At 39.0% G+C, this 23615-nt stretch overlaps 2 protein-coding genes across 3 annotated transcripts; one reads left to right on the top strand and one right to left on the bottom strand.

The window, feature by feature from the left end:
• Positions 1-1019: 1019 nt before the first annotated feature.
• stx18 (syntaxin 18) lies at positions 1020-19473 on the bottom strand. The gene is made up of 11 exons (XM_028576991.1): positions 19237-19473; positions 8498-8565; positions 6133-6248; positions 5823-5900; positions 5673-5739; positions 5481-5572; positions 3044-3135; positions 2583-2641; positions 2031-2100; positions 1861-1941; positions 1020-1745 (listed from the first exon to the last, which is right to left on the bottom strand). The coding sequence occupies exons 1-11, from the start codon at positions 19453-19455 to the stop codon at positions 1650-1652; spliced, it is 1038 nt and encodes a 345-aa protein (XP_028432792.1). The 5' UTR covers positions 19456-19473; the 3' UTR covers positions 1020-1649.
• On the top strand, positions 19459-22403 carry LOC114554915 (uncharacterized). 2 transcript variants are annotated; one of them, XM_028576992.1, is made up of 4 exons: positions 19459-19517; positions 19845-20146; positions 20334-20463; positions 20971-22403. In XM_028576992.1, the coding sequence occupies exons 2-4, from the start codon at positions 19873-19875 to the stop codon at positions 21338-21340; spliced, it is 774 nt and encodes a 257-aa protein (XP_028432793.1). In that variant the 5' UTR covers positions 19459-19517; positions 19845-19872; the 3' UTR covers positions 21341-22403. The 2 variants fall into 2 exon arrangements, with proteins under 2 accessions (XP_028432793.1, XP_028432794.1); XM_028576993.1 differs by having other exon boundaries at positions 19495-19580.
• Positions 22404-23615: the final 1212 nt, after the last annotated feature.

Genomic DNA, 23615 nt, shown 5'->3' with positions numbered 1-23615 from the left:
GAATGCATATATGAACATTTTTGTGAAGTATTTCAAGAGTAAATTGTCAGTAATGCTGAAACTCCCTCAGTGCAGAAATTAAATACAGTTAACCGCTCAGTTTCCTTTGAGTTGAGATCAAAGAATAAATTCTAAGCGCTGTAATGCTTTAACTAGGATATAGGTTAATCCTAACACTCATAAGTCCCATAACCACGGGTTCCGTCCCCCGACTCAGATCAGTTAAATCAAAAGGTAAACAAAAGAGGAGCTATACTTAAGAACCTAATTAAAATTACCACTGCAATGATAGAACAGAATAGGAAAATTAGATGTGGACTATTAAATATTAGATCTCTGTCTTCTAAAGCAGTACTATCTTCTTCCTTCTGTGTATGTTCTCCCCATGTTTGCGTGGGTTTCCCCCACCATCAAAAAACATGTACTAGGTACCCCAGTCAGTGCCCTTGATCAAGGCACTGGCTCAGATCTGGAGTTGGTCCCCGGGCGCTGTAAATGGCTGCCCACTGCTCCCTAGAGGGATGGGTTAAATGCAGAGAATGAATTTCGCTACATGAATGTGTTCAGGACAATAAAGTACCTTTACCTTACCTTACTAGTCAACGATTTGATATCAGATAATCAAATTGTCTTACCGAAACATGGCTGTGCCATGAAGAATAAGTTAGTCTAAATGAATCCACTCGTCCCAGTCATATTAATACTCAAATTCCTCGAGGCTCTGGCCGAGAAGGGGGATTTGCAGCCATCTTTGATTCAAGCCTGTTAATTAATCCTTAAACCTAAACTAAATTATAACTCGTTTGAAAGCCTTGTTCTTAATCTTCTTCCTTGAATTGAAAAATAAATGAACTGGACTGAATTAATAAAGAGATTAGCAGACATATCAGCAGCTTCTCTTCTTGAGGTCACACGAACCAGAGCAGGCTGTGCCTCTCTGCTGCTCTTGATGTTATCTCATATGAAATGTATTAACGGTTATAAAATCATACCCTAAAGTAAAGAAAGAAGACACAGAATTTCATTTAAGACTATTGACTACTTTTACTAGAATGTGAGTGGTGTGTCAGTACAGTTATGCTGTGAAAGATATTAAAAATGATTCTGCTGCTCATAATTGCCCGGAAAGCAAAACATTCATCGGCAAAGTATAATTTATGTCACTGAGGTACAGAAGTGTATTTAAATAGTGTAGATGAGACAAGTGAATGTGTTGTCATTCTGAACAGTAACCTTCAGTCTGCTTCAAAAGGGATCAGAAATGAATGTTGTTTTGTCCGTCACTCAGACGGGAAAAGTTGCTGCCAATTAAACCATCGTCACTGCTTTTAGTGATACAGTAAGTCTGAATATTCAAACATACACACGCTTAAAGCGGACACAGTGCTCCATACAAAGCTTGCGTCCATTCAAGTGCTTTTAAACATTGAAGCTGCCCTGGACAAACATTAATAGATAGCATCAGGGAAGAACAAACTGCCATCTCCACTTGAACACAGAATCTTCATGAAGAGCACTCTGTACACCAGGTCCAGCACGGTAAACCGTGCATTCAGTCTCAGTGATTTCATCACGTCTGTATGAGATAACCAACATGTGCCAGAGCCAGACGGTTTCCTGTCGTATAGAGCCCATGCTGGCTAGATGTGTTAGCTGTCGTACCAGTCCAGAAAGAGGAGAGAGAAAGAGCACATGACCAAAAAGAACAGGATCCATACCCGGAAGCCAGCGTTGTTTTTGATTGCCTTGTGATAGAAGTAAACAAAGTGACGTTTTACTGATCAGATTTATTAACATCAACCAAAGGAAAAGATAATGTAAAGTATGAATAGCACATGCAGAATAGATCAGTGATGTTACCTCTCGTATATCCTCGTTGCCTTCTTTGACGTTTTCTGTAGCGCCCACGACCAGCTGATGAATACTGTCGATCTCTGTTTCCTGTCATGGAACGCGAGACGGACAGTGAGTTTATGTACAACTTCTTCTCAAAATGAAGAGTCCAAGTGAACGAAATAGCAGGAACTCACCTGTTGCAGGACTTTCTCAGCAAAGATCTCCTGCAGTCGAGAGATCTCCACCACCTTCCCCTCGATTTGTCTGGTGCGCACAAAAGGAAAGCATTAAATATAAAATAGAGTGCCTAGCATATTTAAGCCCTTCCAGATGGCATTAGTAATACAGGGGCAGGTTATTTTCACCGTAGGACCATTTTTGTTCCATCTGGAACAAAAATGTCAGTGATTTTCTCTGGCTACCACGGTAAAAATTTAATCTGCAAACATTATGTCCTTGGGTCATTTTAATCCTGTCTGGATCGGTGTCTGGTATTTCACATAATTGTTGTCTTGCTCACCTGGCTTTTCAATCACTAGGGGCGGTGTAATTTAGTGGGAGTGGAAATGACATTGTGCAACACATTCACAAAAGAGTGTGATTACCACTGTTCCCTGGTAAATCATTTTACCGTTCACTGATTCACAATACTGATGTGTGAACAGAATGAAATCACAGACATCCCCTGGTAATAGACCTGTTGTTCATAACAAGGGAACGTAACGTGTGTGCTGAGCAGGACTCACCTCACTTCGTCCACCAGGCTGTTCATCTCACTCACCAACCTCTGGTTCTCCTGCTCAAACTAGACAGAAATGCACAATAACAAAACATCTTCATTAATAATGCTTAGGTAGATGTCAGACGTTAATTCTGTGTAACTAGGAGAAGTGATATGCTGTATCATTTGGACCACAAACCGTCAAAGAGGTATATCTAGCAAAAAGGCTAAATGAACTTAACGGTGTACTGTGAAAATACACTTCACTGGGTTATTTGTGTAATGACAAATATTTCAAAAGTCCAAATGAGTTATTTGGACTCCTATGAATGAATTCTCCCTAAAAACCTCCTGCGTTAATCAATTATTGTGCACTTTGCTGAGTCCTGCATTTAGATGTTGTCTATGTATAGCTGTACTTTTATGAGACACGCATGAATGATACAGATCTCCATATACTGTATAACATGAATGAAGGTGCCACACCATTTGGATCTCCTCAGGAGAGAGCTCGTCCTCCACTCGGCCCTCCTCCCACAGGTTGACCGGGTTGTTGGGGACCTCCGACACACTCTTCTCTACAGGAAGGAAAAGTAAAAACTCACAATAAATCTTTCACTTTCACTTTGTTCATCTGAATTGCTCATGTAGTTGCTAATTTTCTCTTTGAAATGACTTTATTTATAGGGCTAGACCCTTTATTTTTCTAACCTGATGTACTGTAAGTTCAGCTTTTTATTCAGTTGTTTTAACTATGAGCATGAATTCAATAAACTCAAACTCAAATATAACCCTATGTGTTGTTTTTAAGATGGATTTATTTTTATGTTGTATCCTTGTAGTCACTTTACGTTTCACCACATTTCACAAGAGCAGTCCGTGTTGACATTTTTTCATGATGCAGTCCCAACAACTGTAGGTCATTGCAGCAACACTGCACACAGGGACTAGGTGTGAGGGAATATAAATTGTAGGAATGTGGTGATTAATAATTACAACACATTTTATGCTTGAAACTTGTTCAACCACTGAGCCAATCTCAGTGGTGCTTAATGAAAATGGCTCATCAAATGGAGTAGGTGCAGAGGGACCTCTTCAAGTAGGAAAACATTATTGTTCTCTGGGAGGGTCAATATACAGCACACGTAATATACAGCCAAAGACAAGTGATGAGCCCTGGTGTCATGCAATGTTTTCCCCAGACATTAGACAATATATTTTTTTAGTTCGAAACAGTCATGGTTTTAATTATGTGCATTTTTGGTTGAAAATTAGTACAACAAAATGTGCTACATTTACTTTGGTGACTTCAGTTTGTTTCTATTAAGTGATAAGAAGGTTGAGGAAGAAATGTCTTTAACACTCCTACTCAAAAAGCGATATTACAAAATTTATTTTAGACATTTATTTACTATTTTATTTATATATTACGCTACTTTTGTGAACCCAAGACTTTTGTAAACTCATTTCAAGCACCAAAACAATTGAGTGTAGTTATGTTTTCACAAGAGATTTGAGAAATATTTCCGCTTTAGGGCCAAATTATCTCTTTACACATAGCTCTGGAACAATTTTGGGCATCACTATACAGAAAGCTGAGTTTGTTCTGAGCATATGATGTGAAACACTGATATGAAACACATGGGGATCAGGTTATATGCAAATACCCTTAAAAGGAAAATTCAAGAAGATATGTGAAAAAAGCCCTTTAGACCTCAGAGGGTTAAGCAGTGTTCATGGTTCACATCATAATCCTGTTAACGTGATAATGACAACGAAGTCAATTTGCTTTTAGACTCGCTATTATCAAACTTAACCAAAAGCTTTATTGTCATAATTAAGCTCTTATTCACCATTTATTAAACTGAAGAATTAATTAAGTGTGAAGACAAATGCAGCTGTGGCCATGCCAGTCTTTTTGGATAAAGATTTGGATGCGGATGGTCCTGAGAATGTTAAGTGACGTCTAGAGGACGGCAAAGTTTTATCTTTACATATCTCATCTTAAGATTTGTCAGTGTGAACTGTGAAGTGTATCCCTATATATTAACTGTAATTCCCAACAAGTGCCCACAATGAATCATCAGGCATAATGGTGCTGCGCTGAGGCATTGCACTGTACAAATTAGAGACTGCAGATGAAACACCAAGATTGGTCCTGCTGCCTTCAGATGGCTGTAGAAATGTAAATAATGAAGAACTTTTATACCAATGTAAAGACAGTAGTAGTATCTAATGGAAGTAGATATATAGTAGTAATAATATACACACAATAATCACCCATTCATCTTTAATGCAGTACAGACTGCTTTACATGCATTCTTACTATAGTCCCTTTAAAGTTGCGTTTTTGACCAAATGTATCTAATGGTGTTTCCTGTGCAATTCTGTCACTATTGCCATATTTTCTTGTTGTGTACAGAATGCAAGGACAAGTGCATTTTACAGGGAACAGAAATAGCTATATACACAAAAATACCAAACCAGCAGAGAACAAGTCAGTAGTATCAGGGTTGCTTTAGTCTCGCTTTGCCAGACCTTCCTCCACAGCGCCGCGGAGGAGGGTCTGGCTAGTCCACACAGCATTCCGGTATGGGAGAAAAATGTGCTCTGGTTTATTGGCATTTCTTTAAACCAATCACAATCATCATGGGCGGCACTAACCTCAGATTGGACAGAAAGTTTAGCTAGCTGTCTGGATTTACCCTGCAGAGATCTGAGGAGCAGTTAACCATAGTCCTCATCACCGGAGTTTAAAATTCCAACACAAACAAAGTGGAAGGTAACAGACATCCGGCCGAAAAGAGTGAAATAAGGCGGAATTTCCGGTGGCAATGGAGCAATCCCCGAAGTGGAACGTCGTGGATATAGACTAAGGTTGCTTGTACCAGTTTTTGCGTCTCACGACGACTCACTAACTTACCAGAACTTTCCTCCTTGACAGTCTTCTCCTCTGTAGGCTCCACCTCCAGTGTTTTCGCCACTCTACTGTGGTGTTCTGGTGTCAGTCTTGACCTAAAACCACAGAGCACAGGCTCATGCAAATCAGGAGCAAGTTTTGAAAGTATTATAAAGTAAATAATAATAGTTGTGAATGAGGTATGCATATACTCACAGCCTCTTCTTGTCCACCATTCTCTTGACTCTGATTGCTCTCTGTTCAGAGTACAGCTTACATACTCCTTAAAAACAGTCAAGGTACACATGATGTTACCATGCAGTCCTGTTTGCGCTGTTTAAATTGTAATGAGTTGCATGAACTCACCTCTCAGATACATTTCAATGAGGTCCAGCACTGCCCCTCTGTGCTCCTTTATCTGGGCTGATGTCACTTGCTTCACCGCTATGGTGAAAACATGAACACATTCACTTATTAAAGACAAACTTGCAGGTTTTGGTATAGTCCCAAAAAGTAACAACAAATCCAATTTCCTCTCAGCTCCCGGTTGATGTTTTGAACGTTGCATCATGCTTCACAATGCAAGACAAAATTAGCATTATCTGAGAGCCTATTTTACATTTCCAATAAGATTTGTGAACTAGTTCATGTGCTGCACAGTAAAACAAGCACACACCTTCATTGCGTAGCTGCTTGATAGCCTCAGAGCAGGTCCTCATGAAGATCTGAGCATCCTGGTCAATCTGGTCTCGTTCATTGTCTGTCATACGGGTAAGATCTGATGAGATGAGGCTGTAAAACAGACAAGAACAATCACAGTAAGTTTAAATACTTTGTGGGCATGTATCAAAAGCTGAACGTTTGATTGATATTCAAACAAAGACTCTTAAGAGCACAGCTTTATTAAATGTGGCCTAAATACTGACAGATCCTTCATCTTCCCTAATATTCATGTCTATCTACCTTCAACCACGTCCTGTACCCCTTACATATCCATATTCAACATTATGTGGGGCAGAAACCGTACCCATCATGCACTGGGCAGATAGGAACATTCAAAGTTCCACAAATGGTCGAGTTACGAGTGTCCAATTCACCAGAGCTCATGTTTTATTACTTTGAGCGGAAAATGAAACAATCTGACTAAACATGCACAAACATGAGGAGAACAAGAAACTCCACAGAAGTGACCATGATTGTGACTTCAACATAGGGCATTCTTGATGTCAGGCGGTGGTGTGTGGTTAAGGCTTAATGTTTCCCTCTGGTGGACACATACATGCATAACTAATGTTAAGATCTGGTGATGATTCTATTCTGTAAAGGTGGAATTTGAGTTGTTAGATTGGATTTGTATCTAGCTTGATTGGTTTAAAGTGCTCATATTATGCTTTTTAGCTTTTCCCCCTTTCATTTATGGGTTTATATATATATATATATATATATTTTGTGCACGTTATATTGTAGGTTTAAAAAGTGAAAAAGCCCAAAGTCCACCCCCCAAAAAAAACACTGTTCACAAACTGCTCCACAGCTCTATTGTAGTCCAGCCTTTACTTCCGTGACGAACGTGCATCACTTTGTAACACACGTTATAATGCTCGCCTAGCTGCTAGCGTGGCATGCCCTCATACTCTGTAACTGACTAGCCAGCAGTACTTACTGTGCATGTGCGACTCCCAACAAAGAAGGAACAGAAGTGTGATGCCCCACTCTGTAGCTAAAACAGAGAGCTCAACACACAGGGTGAAAAGAGGGGCTGCAGCAATGTGCAGTACAACAAATGTATGGTGTTTTCTGAAAATTAAACCACATAAACCTATTCTGGTACAACCTCTAAATACAATTATGAACCTGAAAATGAGCATAATATGAGCACTTTAAACTAACTCTAATTCTCGCAAAAAATATTCATGTATAACTATAATAAAACTAAAGCTGAAACGATTAGTCGATTGACAGAAAATTCATCATCAACTATTTAGATAATTCAGCAATCAAGTAATTTTTCAAGCACAAATGCAAAACATCTTCTTGTTTACATGTTTGGGTTTTAGTCTGTTGGTTGCATGCAACAGTTTATTTAAAGATCTTACATTTGGCTCTGGGAAATAGCAATGGACATTTGTCAATGTTTTTAATAAAACAGATTAATTGACAATGAAAATAACCGTTAGTTGAAGCCTCTAAATAAAACAAACATGGAAGAACAAAGATGCAGTGATACAAACTGAACAAGTCATCCATTACCATACGTATGGTGACCTAGAGAAGGATTTTTGGATTGGTTAAGCTACAGTCATAACATGTTAAAACATATTCCTTTTAAGGACGCCATGAATACAGCTTTTATTTTAACCTTCACCATACTTGGACTGAAATGACGACCAGCTACACTAATTCTATAAACATTTGGAAGTGTATTCAGTATAATCCATAGTCCGTAATTATTCTGTCAGGCAAAGTCACAGTGTGGTGGAAAACGGAAGACAGGAACGGCTGATGGCGAGGCTGACGGTAGACGAGACTTGTGTACATACCACTGGAGACTTCTTGATGGATTTTCCCACCCCTAAATACTGCTGAACTCCACCCATTGACATCTCTAATGTTCAGTTAATGTGTTCTGTTGAGGCTTTATCAACAAACCTAACAAAACATAGGCTACTCCACACACCCACACCTACAGAACACAGAGGGGGCCTTGAAAGGAGGAAGGCCTACATTAGTCCCAGGGCGTGATTTGTTCTTCACTTGGTTGCAGCTCAATTATTCCAGACAATTAGTCTGGAGCCTGCCGCTACAGACCACCCTACTCGCTGCTGACCTTGTGCCAGCAGACAACCCTCTGCAGCACACACACATACACACTGGAGGCATTTTTGATGGTACCTTCAAGGAGCCCTGACTTCTGACCTTCTCTGAATTTAGTCAGAATCAAAGTGTTTGTCTCTTCACTGGCCTCCCCTGCAGCCTGGAAGGGTTTTACTGCTGCTGTTGTCGATTGTGGTGGATTACTACGACTGTTTGGCGAGGCTTACCTTCCGGCGCTCACGTAATCTTTTCTGTGTTGTAGCAGAAAGTCTTTGAGCTTGGTGATGTTCGTGATCTGCCAAGATAAAGTGAGAAGAAGCATTACTTGATTACCTTCATGCCAATGAGTCTGTTTAAATGCCATGCTTCAATTGCACCTTCAAATATGTTAACCATGTCAACATGGCTTATGAAAGAGTTTTTAGACGTGTACCAGGAAACTATTTTCTCCCAACTACATTTAGACAGAGCCAGAGTAAATGTATACTTTTGTATTTATTGGATGTGACAGGCGACCAATGTCTGTCTATCTCTGTGAATTCTCAATATTTGCTTTTGACAATTCATCAAGTCTAGGATGTACAAAAAATCAAACCTGCAATTTCCTTGTCAAACAGCTCTCATAAATAAAACCCTGAGCGGCTGCATAGAGAGCACTGACCTCTAATAAGCTTTAAATTCATGATGTGTTACTATTTATCACAGAGAAAATGTCCAAGTGTATGTGTGCACAGGCAAACCAAAGGAAACTTGGTTCAATCCAATATTTGCTCCTATAATTCGGTCAAATATTAAAAAAGACCAAATTGCTTTCCTGTCCACAGAGCTCTGCTGGCAGGGTACAAGTGGGTTTACATACACATAGCAGGCTCTGTTAGATCCAGAAGAAGACAGAACTCAGACAAGCTAAGGATTGAAATATGACACAATGAGTTTGACTGTGACAGCGACCCCAAAGCGTGGGAGATTATTTTGATAGCAACCCTGTCTTCAGCCTTTTCACTCTAACAACCTCAATTATCAAATTGCCTCGGCTGTAAGGGGTAACCTGGCACCAGCAGTCTAATAATGTTTCTAAACATTCACTCCTAGCGTCACAGTGACCTGAAGCAGTGTTTTATTTAAAAAAAAAAAAAAAAAAAAAAAAGACAAGTTTTTTGACTCAGAAAGTAGGTGTCAAAATAAACAGAGCTAAGCAATTTGTTGGAAACCTAGAACTCCTCCTTTGGTTTAGAAGGTAATTCAGTGACGTATGACACACTGCTGTGGGGCACTAACTCAGGCAAGGGTTAAGGCAAGCCGACCCTTGTAATAATACAATTATTTGAGGTCAAGAGTTAATTGTTGTTCGGAGCAGTTGAGCGTAGGGGGGGGGGGGGGTTCAGGGGAGAAGAAAACCTTTATTATGGTTTTTCAAAACATTGTCCGTTATGTAGTGTCTCAGTGAATGAGAAAACTTTGAAGTGAGCTCCTTCAAAACTGATGCCTGCAGTCATGCTGACCAATATTCTGGGTGATCCTGTTAGTTGGAAAGTAGGAGCTATTTTACAAAGTTAGTAATAATGTTTTGCTTCAGTGAATAAATGATGCATTCAGCTATTCCAATGTGTATCTTATTTTTTAATTATAAAGATAATTTTTTGGAGCTTTTATGGCCTTTGAAGTGCTCATATTATGCTTTTTGGCTTTTCCCCCCTTTCCTTTATTGTGTTATATCTTTTTTGTGCATGTAATAGGTTTACAAAGTGAAAACGCCCAAAGTCCACCCCAAAGGGACTGTTCACCAACTGCTCCAAACAGCTCTACTGTAGTCCAGCCTTTACTTCCATGACGAACGTTTGTCACTTTGTAGCACACGTTATAATGCTCGCCTAGCTGCTAGCGTGGCACACCCTCATATTCTGCAACTGTCTAGCTAGCAGTCCTTACCTAGCTACTGCGCATGTGCGACTCCCAACAAAGATGGAATAGAAGTGCGATGCATCACTCTGTAGCTAAAACAGAGAGCTCAACACCTAGGGTGAAAAGAGGAGCTGCAGCAATGTGCAGTACAACAAAAATATGGTGTTTTGTTGTAAACCTATTCTGATATAACCTCTAAATACAATTATGAACCTAAAATGAGCACTTTAATCAACAGGACAGCTTGAAGAGAGGAAAGGGGAGAGAAAGGGGGGGCAACATGCAGCAAAGGGCTGCGGGTCGGATTCGAACCCGGGCCGCTGCCAAGGAATCAGCCTACATGGGGCGCACACTCTACTGGGTGAGCTAGAGGTCGCCCCTCCAATACATATCTCACAGTAGAGACAAATAAGACAGTTGTTGTGAAGTTTTTTATCCAAAATTGTTGTTAGTTGTAGGATCTTAGCATGTGCTCCAATTATAGTCTTCTGTGATCATTTTTATTGGTGTTTCATCTAGGAGTGTTAGGCTATATCTCAACTCCTCCACTCAAGTCTAATGTGAAGTATTTCATCTGGTCTAAAGCTGAAACAATTTGTTGAATAATTAATTAGTCAACTGACCAAAAATGAATTGGCAAATATTTTGCTAATAAGTCATTTTTTTTAAGAAGAAATGGTAACAAAAAAAACCACAGGCTCCAGCTTCTCAAAAGTAAATATTTTATAGTTTTCTTAGTCATAGTGGAAGCCCATTTTTGAGTTTCAGTAATTCTCTGTTTTTGAGACTACCTTGGCCTGCCACAAGGTGGAAAATATAACCTCTTACATGGCATGTCTAATTTATCTTTTACCTATAAACTATATTTTTGGCTTGCAATTAGCACTTGGCTTTAGCATTTTATTTATGTACAAACTATATATTTGCCAGCAGAACTCGGTCTGTGGTGCTGCACCTTTTTGACCAGCAGGCAGTGCTAAATCCACAGCATTGGAACATCAGACACAAAAAAAAAGCGTGCGTCTGTGTGTGTGTGTGTGTGTGTCTGTGTGTATGTGTCTATGTGTGTGTGCGTCTGTGTGTGTTGTTGGGGTGCCGGGGAGTGTTAAGAGTGCTGCTCTGGGGGTTGAGCTGTCTCCTGTGTGTATACATTGGAGCTCAGATTCCCAGCACAACCTCAAGAGTTTGCAGGGGGTCAGAGGGATCAATTGCTCTTGTAACTTAAGACCCTAAAGAGCAAGTAATTCTCCAACAATGAGGAAGGGGGTGGCCTTGTGCATGCGGCTCACCGTGTATGTGTGTATGTAGCGTGTGTGTGTGTGTATACGTGCAACCGTCATAGGTGTGTGTGAGGCAGAGCTCGCAGCGACGGCAGAAGGAGACAGTCTGCCGGGCTACATCTAATCTCGTCATCATCAAGGACCCCCACTTTACCTCCTCGTTTTCTCCTTCCCCCTGTTTCCCTCAAGCCCAGATTGAGCCCAAACAAACCATCAGGGGGGATTATTATGAGGAAGAAAAGAGAAAAGGCTTAGCTAGCAGATTTCTAAAGAGCTTGGATGGCTCTTTGTTTTGTTAAATCCAGGTAACTGACAGAGTTTGATGATGACTGCCCTGCTTTGGTTTAAGTCCCTGTGTGTCCTGACCGAGGGCTATCCATACTGACGCCATGCTATGTTATGTTTAGGTATGTGGGCCTGATACAGAGAGGATGCTTCAGTGGAGAGGACTCTGCCACATGCTGATTTTATTATCATGTTTATGTCTGACTCTCTAATGGGTTCAGTTTTGTCTTCTTATGACTATTTGCAGTTACAACGCTTTAGTCAGCTCTTTAAACAAACAAAAAGTACCATCAAAGAAAACTTTGATGATTATATGAACAGGGTTGACAGGGTTTGACCTTTTTTGATGTGTATTACTGTGTTTTGATATTTACTGGATAAGTCAAAGCCGTATTAAGCAGCACTTGTATACAGTCTGGGTGTTTGTTCATTTTTGATCATGCAGGTCAGATCATGCATGGATACAACATGTCAACTTAAAATCCAAACACTGAGGCACATCAGTGGAGACATTGTGTGTTGTCAAGTGTAGGGGCGGGGGTGAAAATCCTAACAGCATAGTATTGCGATATTTTCCGTGGCAATACTGTATCGATACACAGATGCCAAGTATCGATCTATTATTATGTGTTGGTCTGCTTGTCAGTCCCATTTTGCAGCAATAAAAGTGAAGTGAGATGAACAAACGGAGAATTTTTTTTTATTTCGAAAAAACAGATGTTAACAAAGTTTCCTTTTGGGGACATCATTTGAAATTGGGGAAAAATTTGAAGTTGGATAAAAAGGTAATAAATTGCAATATATCGCAGAATATTGCAATATGTTTAAAATCGCAAAAAGCAGAAGCAAGAGGTCGCAAGAGGGTGACCTCACCATTGAGACAAAAATTCAATGGAAACTACAGCGCTGTATTTTGAAGCAACTAAATCATATTTCAACAATCAATTTAATGAGAAACAGATGCATTGGTTGGGGCAGTTACGTTTAACTCACAAAAAACCTGGACACCACAGTAGACAAAATAAATGAATAAAAACAGAGGCAATGTTAAAGGGTAGTGAGACTTCAAGCGACCGGTCACAATCAGATAGACAAAGCCGGTTATTTGATAAAAGCAAGCGTGATTATGTAATACTGTGATAGTGTTTGTGATTCCTGCTATGTATTCCTGAATAATCAGAGCGTGTTTTACAGTTGCATGATCTGAAGTCTGTTAATCAGGTAAATCAACAGGTTCCCTCCCTTCCTCTTGCTCAGTGTTTCCGTCTATTCAGATTCACCAGCATGCTGGTGGTATCAAATGCAATATACAGTAACCGATTTGCTCTAAAAATCAAGCCTCACTTAAGTGTAAAATCTAAAAATTGTACACACACACACACACACACACCTTTATTAACGCTGGGAAGGTGCCTCTCGAACTGCTGCCTGCGTATCATCACCCATCTTTTTTTTTGTAATTTGAACTGTGTGTGTGTGTGTGTGTGTGTGTGTGTGTGTGTGTGTGTGTGTGTGTGTGTGTGTGTGTGTGTGTGTGTGTAAGTGAATTGGTTGTTTCAGGTCAGCAGTAGCAAATATATAAAAATGATGACATGCTTTAAATATGCCAATTCATAAATGTGGATATTGTAATCACAATGGCAATATGGAAAACATCAACGCTGGATAATTCTCAGTAACTTGAGCCATTTTCCCCTGTCATTTAGAATCAAATAATAATAACAATAATAACTCACGATAATGGGCATAACAACTAATGCTAGATATAAAGTACTTTAATAAGTAGCTTTGTATTTAAAAAAAAAAAAAAAAAAAAAAAAAAGGTGGCCCCCAAGATCCAATTAAATTGCCAAGATAAACCAGGATGGGTGACAATCCAAGTAATCCCATATCATGTTGTGGAATAAAAAAATTGCACAATTATGAGTAAACAGCAGATGGTGATAGGACAACTTTCCTTTCATTGATGGTAAATTGCTGAATTTGTAAGGGGACTTCTGGAAAATAAAACACTTTCACTCTGAACAATATGTCAAATATGTCGTCAAAAAGTGATGGCAGAGGTTAGACAACTGCTGTAAAGACAAAAACCAGAGGAATTGCATGTAAAAATTTATCCAATCAGCATCTGATGTGAAGCCGTATAATTTGAGCAATGGAGAAAGCAACTATAAGCAAAATGTGTGCGCCTGGAAACAACAGACATTTCAGCAGTGCAGATGTCAAACCAGAGTAACTCTAAAACTATTTTTCTGTTGACCTTCGCCTTAAACAATGCCTTTTATTTACACTAATGAAAAGTAAACAATATGTTTACTATAAGTTAAACAACATTATCTGCTTTGGTTTCACTTGATGCATTAAATATCAATGTGAAATGACTATACATAATTAATACCTCATGTCCTATTGCACGAACATCTTAATCTAGAACAAAAAGAACAAAAGTCTCTAAGTAGAGGAGCACACATCTGTTGTAGTTTCATGGTTCAGACTCTGTGTTTTGAAGTGTCAGGGTCAAGTATGCAGCCTGCTGTCATCTGCATTGGTAGTATTTCAGTGATTGTAATTCACAATAACTAAGATGTCTAATGACAAAGCTTGACAACATTCTTCAAAAAGCACCAACAGCCGCTGCTTTAGTCTTGCTACATGTTTAAATGTTCAAATGTAGCCTTGTCTATTGAGCTCAACGTTGCTTTTGTTCCACTACTTTGTCTGCAGAGTATCTGGTGTCCATCTTGCGATTTAGAGTTTGACATACATCTGTTAATCTGCATTTCACCACTTTTTCCTCTTTTATTTACATTTTCACGAATCATGCAAAAGCATTTTGTTGCACGCAGTTAAACAAAATCAAGATTGTGCTCAGGCCTGACAGCAGATGCCTCCAAATTCAATTTGCCTGGCTTTCATGGGAAAACAGAGCAGAGATTAGGCCAACTGGTAAAGAGACAATTTAGCAGCATGTTCATCTCAGGATGATCCTTGCAAATCCCTTCCCAATGACTGAATCCCCGACTGAGTTTAGTCCTTTGACAGCTGTATGCCAGCATGTTTTTACCTGTGTGCCAATGTTTGTGACTTGTGTCGAAATTAACCATGTGTTTTTGTAAATAATATTACATGAAATTAATATAGATTGCACCCTTCCACTGAATTTGCAATATAATGGGGTTCATATCAGACTTCACTTTGTTTAATGAGACAATATCATCAACAGTTAGAATTTAGCCGTTATATTTACTATATGAATGATTGTTTTTTATTCTCTGAAAAATGTATTGGCCCTGTGCAAGGCTTTTTTGTGAATATTCAAGTAGGTACATTTTACCTACGAGACTTAGGCTTTGTGCTTCTACCATAAATGTTTTAACTTTGTAACTTGACCGACAACAACTTTTATTTTAAGAAGAGGCCTTTCAAAATTGTCAAGACAAAAAGAAAATATTTCCACACTTGCATACTTTATTCCCTAAATGGATGACATTAATGGAAACTCATAAATGTCATTGCTGTATTCCATTTGCTGCTGTGGCTGACTGTACACTATCTGTCCAACATGGCCTGTTAAAAACGCAAAAGATCTGCCAATGTGCTCCAGTTTTATCTGCATGACAACATTAATAGAATCATAAAAATGATCCTTCACATCATTTTCAAGTGTGGTCTTCATCTTTGAGTGTGCCACCACTGATTTGACATATCCCAGTGTATTTGATTGGGGAAATATGTTACTTTCATGTTCATAATCAGACGCTATTTGGACTGATATAGTCCAGAGTACCCCCAAAAAATAACTTTGAACAAACATTTTGGACTTGGAAACTTGATCATCACTGACGAAAAAATGAAGTAAACCAGATTCTAAACTAAATGTTTTTGAGAATATACAAGCATAATTTTTCAATGTGAAAGTTGTCACACTCTAAGAGCACAACATACTTTTTAGTGCTGGCTGATGGCCAGGGTTTTTAAGAAAACACTAACCGAAGGAGCCAACTTTGGAATACCAATACTGAAGGCACAGTGGGGAGCCAAAAACTATTTTCTACACACAATTTACCAATTTTAAAGTGACCTCTTCCATTTAAACTTGAGAAGGGCAGCATGCTGCGGAGAGAGACGAGGTGAGCGGTGAAATGGGAGATCACAGTGCCCCAAACCAACCCCTATGAGGTAAAAGATTCCCCAAACCAAACCCCACCCTGTAAACACTGGCCCTCTTATTAGTCAATCAAGCCTTTTTTGCCTTGAAAGAAGCTACATTTCCTTTCTCATTGAGCTGCTTTTTGAGTGGGAAAAGCCTCACAGGACCACTGTGTATTTGTCAACTTTGATGTTTTCTTTCTATTTTTGTGAAGCTTCAGTGGGAACTTGGAGAGTTATGCATGTCTTGAAGGGCACCCACATCTGTTGTGCATTAGGTGCCGGCCGTCAACATTGTTACTGGGGACCTAATTTAATATTTTCTCTGTTTTGATCTTCCACCTTTAATCACTGGCTCTTGGGAGGATCGGCTTTCCCCAAGAAATTGTTCGTGAGCCGAAAGAAAATGTTATTGCAGCATGTTTATGGTATAATACATGTGAAGAGGGGACTTGGACAAAAAATGTTGCCTCTGTGAGTCTGTACAGAGAAGAATGGATAGTTGAGTTGTGGGTGAAAACCGCGACATAACTGTAGCAGTCAGGACATTCCAAACTCGCAATTTCAATTTCTACAAAAGCTGCTTCACCGAGATGGTTTGAGATTTTATCTGCAGCGTGAGGAAGACAGCGGGGGGGGGAGGAGAGCAGAGGGCAGGCACCACAGGATAGGTTTGGGTTTCTTTGAATCAGCACCACTGCTTTTATGAAACCACCATTTCTAATATTAACGTAACAGAACACAACAAAAACCTGGTTGTGCAGGGCTGCTGCGACTGGGCTCATGTTTGCCTCAGACTGTTGGTTGACATCAGGTACAACTTAAAGTCCTGACTCCCCGAGGGAAACGTAAAGTGGTTCTTCAAGGTGCCTTTGAAGAGGTTTGTGTTCACAATATTCATGTCAGGCCAAGGACTTCTGGCTGTAGAAGCAACACTCATGACAAGGAGCAAAGCCTTTTAGTTGCCAATGATCCATCTCCTACTGCCAACCATTGATGATGTCTCTGTACATGTAATGGAAGAATAAAATTTGAGATGTTTTGTGAAGTTTCCTGAACTAATTAAATGGCAATGTTGCTTCTCCTACCAAGTTTTTAAGGTCAGTGTCCCATGGCAAGAGGTTCAACAGAACTTTTCTTCACCAAGTAATGTGAAACTTCCTCAATTAAATGAAGAAATCATGTTCAAGACACTGTAAGCTAGGCCTAAGTCTTTAAACAGAGATACGGAATTACAACCTGTAGTTGAAGACTGAACCCGTTTTAATTAGGGCAGGACATTTTAAGAAAACTTGCCACGTCTTTTTTAATCTATATAAAGTGAGGAGAATGTTCTTTACTATTATTTTATAAATAATGTTTCAGCTTATGCAGCCTAAAGTCTAGGTCACATTGGGCAATTTTCCGGATCGATTCAAAGCCCAGAATCCAGGCCTGTCAGTGTTGGGGGAGCAGCGGTGCTCAGACCTGACAATTGGCACAAAATATTCTGGCCTCAGTACGGCTAAGTCTGGCCAGTTGGTCCAATGTGATTTGTTTTTCGAACAACTTAGCTTTTGTCTTCCCAGATCTCAAGCAGAGCAGTCATTTATTCTGTACACACTGGGTTTTAAAATAGTCTGACCGAGGTTCAAGTAAAAATAGTGTTATGTTATTTCAGTAATCTTTATTTCTCTGTGTACAGTATATGACATTTTGGAAGGGATTTATCTTCAGAAGTAGACTGACTTTAAGTTATTCTATAATGTTATTTGCAGTCTTTAGTCCACACAGTTGAGTATTCAATTAAATAATTGCTACTTGAAAATAATATTAATAATTGCTGGCCATGATTTGCTTACATTTGCACTATAGACAAAACATGTGTGACACAAAGTTGTATAAATATGTGCCAAAAGGGTTGACATTAGATTAACTATCAAGACCAAATGCAAACTGTAACATTTTTTTTTTTTTATCTCAAACCATGCCACATTTGCTAACTGCAATCTACACCTTAATGCCAGAACAGTGGGCACCAGGCACGATGAGTTAGAGAAACAGACAGCGTGTTAAAAGAAAAGCAGACATAATGTTCCAACGTGACATAACTGACCACAACGATGCAGTGAAAGACAGACAAAGAAAGACCATTGTGTTAGTAATGGTGATTTGGAAACTACTTTGTTTTGAATACATGGAATGACAGTGCATACTGTAAAATTACATTTTGGTTTATAGAAAACCAGTGTGTCGCTAATACACTTAAAAAAAGTAATTTCCTTTTTGAGCAGATAACTAACAAATTCAGAGGGAGGAAAATAAAATACCGACTCACTTAGTAACATGATTATGGTTTCAGGTTGGATGAGTGCTTGGAAAATTATTAAAGTATACATTAGTTAAGAGTAGACCATAACGTTAATATTTATCCTGTATAAAACAGTGAAATTGTTTCTTTAACATGCGTATGACCATAGAAATTGTTTACAAAGCCACAACAGGTTGGAATTTGGTTTATTGAATTTTGTAGAGCCACCTTGAATATAATTAACCATGTTAAAGCAAATACATTCTCACTGAATCAATTTTGGCAACTCAGACATGACAATGCTGGAGCATTTAATAGGCCTATCTGCGGTTATTTTGTCCTCTCCAGTGCATACTAGCATTATGTAACAGGATCTAAATAGGAGGCTACTATCTTCAGAACAGCACAATAATCAGAAGAGTAAAATACAATACAGCTGACACATTAATACACTCCCTCCAACTAAACCTATGCATACAGCAGTTACGAGGATGAATCACATTAGTGTTGGCCATTAAGATATCTACTTTAAGATTATATGCCAGCTGCCAGATACTTTGCTAGACCTTTTATAGCAAGGTATCTACTTTAAGATTACATGCCAGCTGCCATATACTTTGCTAGACCTTTTATAGCAAGCTAGCTATCCCTTTAATATCTCGTGGTGTATTAGGCAATGTTAGAAATCAATGAGCATGACTGTTTTGTTTTTATGTTTTTAATATCCATATTGCCAACTCCTAACTCCCATATAATTTATGTTGCATTCAATTTAGTTATATATGTTATATACACTGCTGAGAGAGGCCTTGCTAACTGTGAACATCTGGTAATACACACTATACAAAACTTAGCTAGCTAAGCATTGCGTTTCCGTTTCAAGCATGTCGGAGAATTGCCTTACTTGCTGTTCACATTTCCTATGCTCACTGCTGCTTCTACATTACAACATGAGTAACCACCACTAAAACAGTCCAATATTTACTGTCATTACACGTAACATCAGTTTGTCTCGATGCTAGCCCAGTTAACTAAAGTTAGCATGAGAAGGAACACTCACCACTTCTTTCGCCTTCGGAGAGAAGCCACTCTTGGGTCTGCTTCTCTTGAAAATTTCATCTTTGGTAGAGTCAAAGCCTATTCCAATCGCCTTGTTCCTGGTTTTTACTGTCTTCACACTGGCTTTGAAAAGTAAAGTTATATCCACAGCCATGTCAGTGCAGCTGCAGCGCAGGGACCGCTGTAAACAAACTGACACGTCACCAACAGACGACGTCATTGATGTGCGACGCTTTGGATTTTCCCTGAGACGGAGAAGAAAGCCTTACATTTCACCTTAAGGTTTTATCAGTAATTATTTATTGTAGCGTGTACTGTACCTCATAGTATTTACATCCTGCAAAGGTCTGACCTGCTGTCAAGTTACTCTTCGTCTTGATTGAGTTCCAGATAGCGAAAATCTTGCAATTTCAAAACATCTTAAATATAATAACTTAAGTTTAAAAAGACTTAAGTAGAAAGCTTTACCTTTCAATTAGATTATCATGTTCAAGTATGGTGACATTCGTGTTGAATTATCTGCACTGTATGCATGTGCTATAAGGATGTAATGTCAGCTAATCAATCTCTCTCTCTCTCTCTCTCTCTCTCTCTCTCTTTCTCTCTCAGAAAAAAGCCCTTACAACTTCTTGAAGGGATGTCCAGCAAGAAGCGAAAACCTAACTGGACAGACCAGGAGTGTCTTCTTCTTGCTGAGTTAATGCAGGAGAGAAAAGACATAATCAGAGGGAAGTGCTGCACTGGAGTTTCAATACAGGATAAAAGACAAGCCTGGGAGGAAATAGCCAAAGCCATCAACACTGCGTTTCCACAGATTCAACGTACAGTTTCTGACTGTAACAAAAAGTGGGAAAATCTGCTGGCAAAGTCAAGGGAGGAGATCAAACGACAGAGAAGGCAAGCGGGCATAGGTGAGAAAATATTTCTTAGCAATAAAAAGTCTTACAAATTGGTACTATTAAATCTACAGTCTAAGCCTTGAGGGTGGATACATGGGGATAGCTGCAGAAAAATACACTTTCATCATCAGTGTTTGTGTAGAATTTACGGTATTGTGTTTATTATTAATGAATGCATGGCATGGGTTTTCATTCACAGAGGGCCTGTCTCTTGAACAGTTCGGTACTGTGACTCAAGTAGTTATTTCTGTGATGAACCTGTCAGACATGTTGCAACAGGACAGGAAAGACTCTTCAGTCTCAGAGTTGGTGGAAACTCAACTAAACAGGTAATATATTTTTGATTTGTTTATTTGGTAAATATTAGTATTTGTGGCTCGACTGAATTAAAGCAGAACTTAATTGTATATAGTAATTTATTGAACATCTGTTATTGAGGTACGATCACCCCAATTGCAAAACAAGCAGTATTTTCTCACCCCACTTATTGTCCTGGTCATATTTGGGTTAGCCACAAACTTCACTGTGAACAGTTTTCAGTTTAACTTTGTTCCAGATAAATAGTCCCTATTAAAACTGTCCACAGGATTATTTAGAGTAACAGGAACTTTGTTTCTGGAAAGAGATGCTGCCATTAATTTATCAAATGTAAATTGTCAGTGCTGCGAGCACACTAAAAACAAAATCCAAAGTGTAATCTTAGCATCTGGACAAATTAAACCAAACCTATCTATGTGTCTGGATATCACTAGAGGCAGGTGAAAAACCAACTATAAACATTAAGAATGAAATGCAAATTCTTGTCAAACAAAATCACTGACACACTTTTTTTTCAGCTGTGATGAAAATGGAAATGAGCACACAATAGATGAAAGATTCTCAAACAAACATCCACTGAGAGAACTCCCGGCATATCCAGATCCATCCACTTCTCCAGCAAAACAAAAAACGGCAGCATCCACTAACGTCCCTAAATCACTCGCAGTGCATTTTAGTGCACATCGTGCTGCTGGCTTTGCTGCTTCCTCAGAACACCTAGATACCCCCTGCTCTACTTCCTCACTGCAAAACTTTGCTGAGCGAATGGATTTGGAAATGTCTGTGCTGAGAAGACAAGAGGCAGTCCTCAAGCTGCAAGAGGAATATTACACACTAAAAATTGAGTTGATGAAAAAGAAAATGGTAGAGCCACTTTCAAAGGACTGAAGTAGCTGTAGAGAACGACTTGTTGCACCTGTTTGTGACTTTGTGCCTGCCTCTGAAATGTGTACATTCATGTCAACGAATATTCAAGCAATATTAATAATTTATATCTGTAATGTTTTTGTATAGTGAAATACTAAAACAGCACATTTAATTTAGTTGGATACACATTCCATACTCTATAGACTGAGAAATATTGATTAGGTTTGTCTGGTCACACTTCACAATGCCACAGCCAAGCATTTATAGCAAATTTGCTTTTTGATCCCTTGATGTCAGCTCTTCCTTTCATTGTGAAAAAGAATTTGCCGATCGTTTTTCCCCAATTTGTGATGGACAAAGACCTTTTTTTAAAGCTGACATTTTGACGTATCATAACAGGAACAGCACAGGTGTAACTTATAACATTAATTATGACACCATACCATTGAAGTGTCCCTGTAAACCCAGGGAGCCACCATGCACAGTACCATGAGCCTGGAAAAATTGCATTAATATCTGAAGTATTCCCTTTGTCACTGCAAACTCCACTGTTGGCTAGTATGGGTAGAGTGACAGCCATGTTTCCTTTGACTTCCCTCTATATTGATATACGATGATTAGAGTATAGTTTATACTTATGAGTACAACGAGAACAAATGACACGTTAACAAAAGCTCATATAACCTTGAATTATTTCCTAGGTGAATGCCGTGTGCCATATTACTGTGGAAGTACAACTCTTACATTTTCAAATTCTTGAAATCAAAGTTATTCTTTGTAGGAATTCTAATTTAGTTTAGTTTATCTGGCAGCGAAGTCCAACTCATATGTATAGTTTTAGACTGTGAGAAATGTAGTTTATTTGCTGATTCATGCCATTTACTCCTAAGTGCGAATTTGGAAGCTGTAAATGTTTGACATATACCAATCTACATATTTATTTAAATTTAACTTGGTCATGCCAATGTAAGTGAAGCTACAAAAATGTCCTGTCTAGACAAATGTAGTAATTTGTGCGTAATATCTCTCATAAATCCGTTTATTTGTAAGTGATGGGGGTTGGCACCCAGATGTAAGGAGTGGGGCCCAGAGTGTTGAATAAAAGTCTGTTATTTGCTGTGTGGTTTGCTCATTTCCTTTGTTAGTGTTGTGCCAGACTGTGTTACAACCGAGTGCTGTGACTGTCTCTCCTTTTCTGCCGCCTCAGCATTAACTCCTCGTCATTTCTTTTCATTCACTCTTTTAGCTTTGACTGTGGAAAGAGAGCAGCTTTTCAAGGACGAAGGTTATAGGCACGGCCGCGCTTAGTGTGTTGATATGAGGAGTCTAACTGATCATTAAAGTTTCCTAACTTTTATCTTACCCCGGGATAAGACACAATAATTGAGCTTGCTGCGAGCATTTACAGTAATGGGCTAGAATGGCAAAAAGGATGACAGGTTGCTACTGATTTTATCTAAACATGTTACGATCACAGGTTTTTTTTCCCAAATGATCATATGATGATCATATTTATTCTCCAATACAGTGGTTCCCAACCTTTTTTGTCTGATATACCCCCACGGCCCTTTTAGATGGACTAAAGTTCTCCTTCACCTGCACCACTCAGATATGTTCTTAGGACAGTAAAATACAAGTACTGCTAAATTGTACTTAGTACAGTACTTGAGTAAAAGTACTCCACCAATGCTGGTAACTGTAAATTATTGGCTCTTTATTTTCCTCTTTATCACAAACATGCCCCTTGATACAGGTACACATGGTTGGGAAGTATTTCTTATACTTCACTGATAGTTGTTCTGCTGTCAAACCATGAATATGATCTGCCTTTTAACCTTTGCACTCTAGGTTTGATTGCTTGGAAGCTGATATTTTTGGATTGTATGCGTATTTGTTGCATTTACTGTATTTCTTTTATTCCTCTAAATAAGAGTATCAACTAAATGTATTATTGTAAAAATGCAAACATGCAGATTAAGTAGACTACTGATGATAGCCTAAAAGCTGAACTAGTACAGCATTCTTTATAGGAATTCCGAGATACTATCTGTCCCCTGGATGAAGCGTCAGGGGAAGGTATCCATTCCTCCCGTCCCTGACAGATGAGCCATGTTTTGGAGTGTCCTCTGGGCAGTCCACTTAACTGCCTGAAAAGGAACCCCTTAATCTCCACTTTCTCTTTGTTTGGACTATTATCAGACCTGTCAGTCCTGGCTGCTTTATCTTCACAGGACTCATCTACTGGCTGTTTGACATTGGCTTAATTCTATCAAAGGCCCTATCACTGCTTTGCCTG

The sequence above is a fragment of the Perca flavescens genome, chromosome 4 (assembly GCF_004354835.1).
Source record: "Perca flavescens isolate YP-PL-M2 chromosome 4, PFLA_1.0, whole genome shotgun sequence".
Taxonomy (NCBI): domain Eukaryota; kingdom Metazoa; phylum Chordata; class Actinopteri; order Perciformes; family Percidae; genus Perca; species Perca flavescens.
Note: the sequence above shows the minus strand (reverse complement) of the source record. Positions and strands in the feature narration are given on the sequence as shown.

Excerpts from the sequence above, each read along its gene's own strand:
- stx18 (XM_028576991.1), bottom strand. The coding sequence starts at position 19,455 with ATGACGTCGTCTGTTGGTGACGTGTCAGTTTGTTTACAGCGGTCCCTG. Across the intron at positions 5,901-6,132 it reads CAAGCAGCTACGCAATGAAG|CGGTGAAGCAAGTGACATCA; the intron begins GTGTGTGCTTGT and ends TTTTCACCATAG. Across the intron at positions 5,573-5,672 it reads ATGGTGGACAAGAAGAGGCT|GTCAAGACTGACACCAGAAC; the intron begins GTGAGTATATGC and ends CTGTGGTTTTAG.
- LOC114554915 (XM_028576992.1), top strand. The coding sequence starts at position 19,873 with ATGTCCAGCAAGAAGCGAAAACCTAACTGGACAGACCAGGAGTGTCTT. Across the intron at positions 20,147-20,333 it reads GAGAAGGCAAGCGGGCATAG|AGGGCCTGTCTCTTGAACAG; the intron begins GTGAGAAAATAT and ends TTTCATTCACAG. Across the intron at positions 20,464-20,970 it reads GTGGAAACTCAACTAAACAG|CTGTGATGAAAATGGAAATG; the intron begins GTAATATATTTT and ends CTTTTTTTTCAG.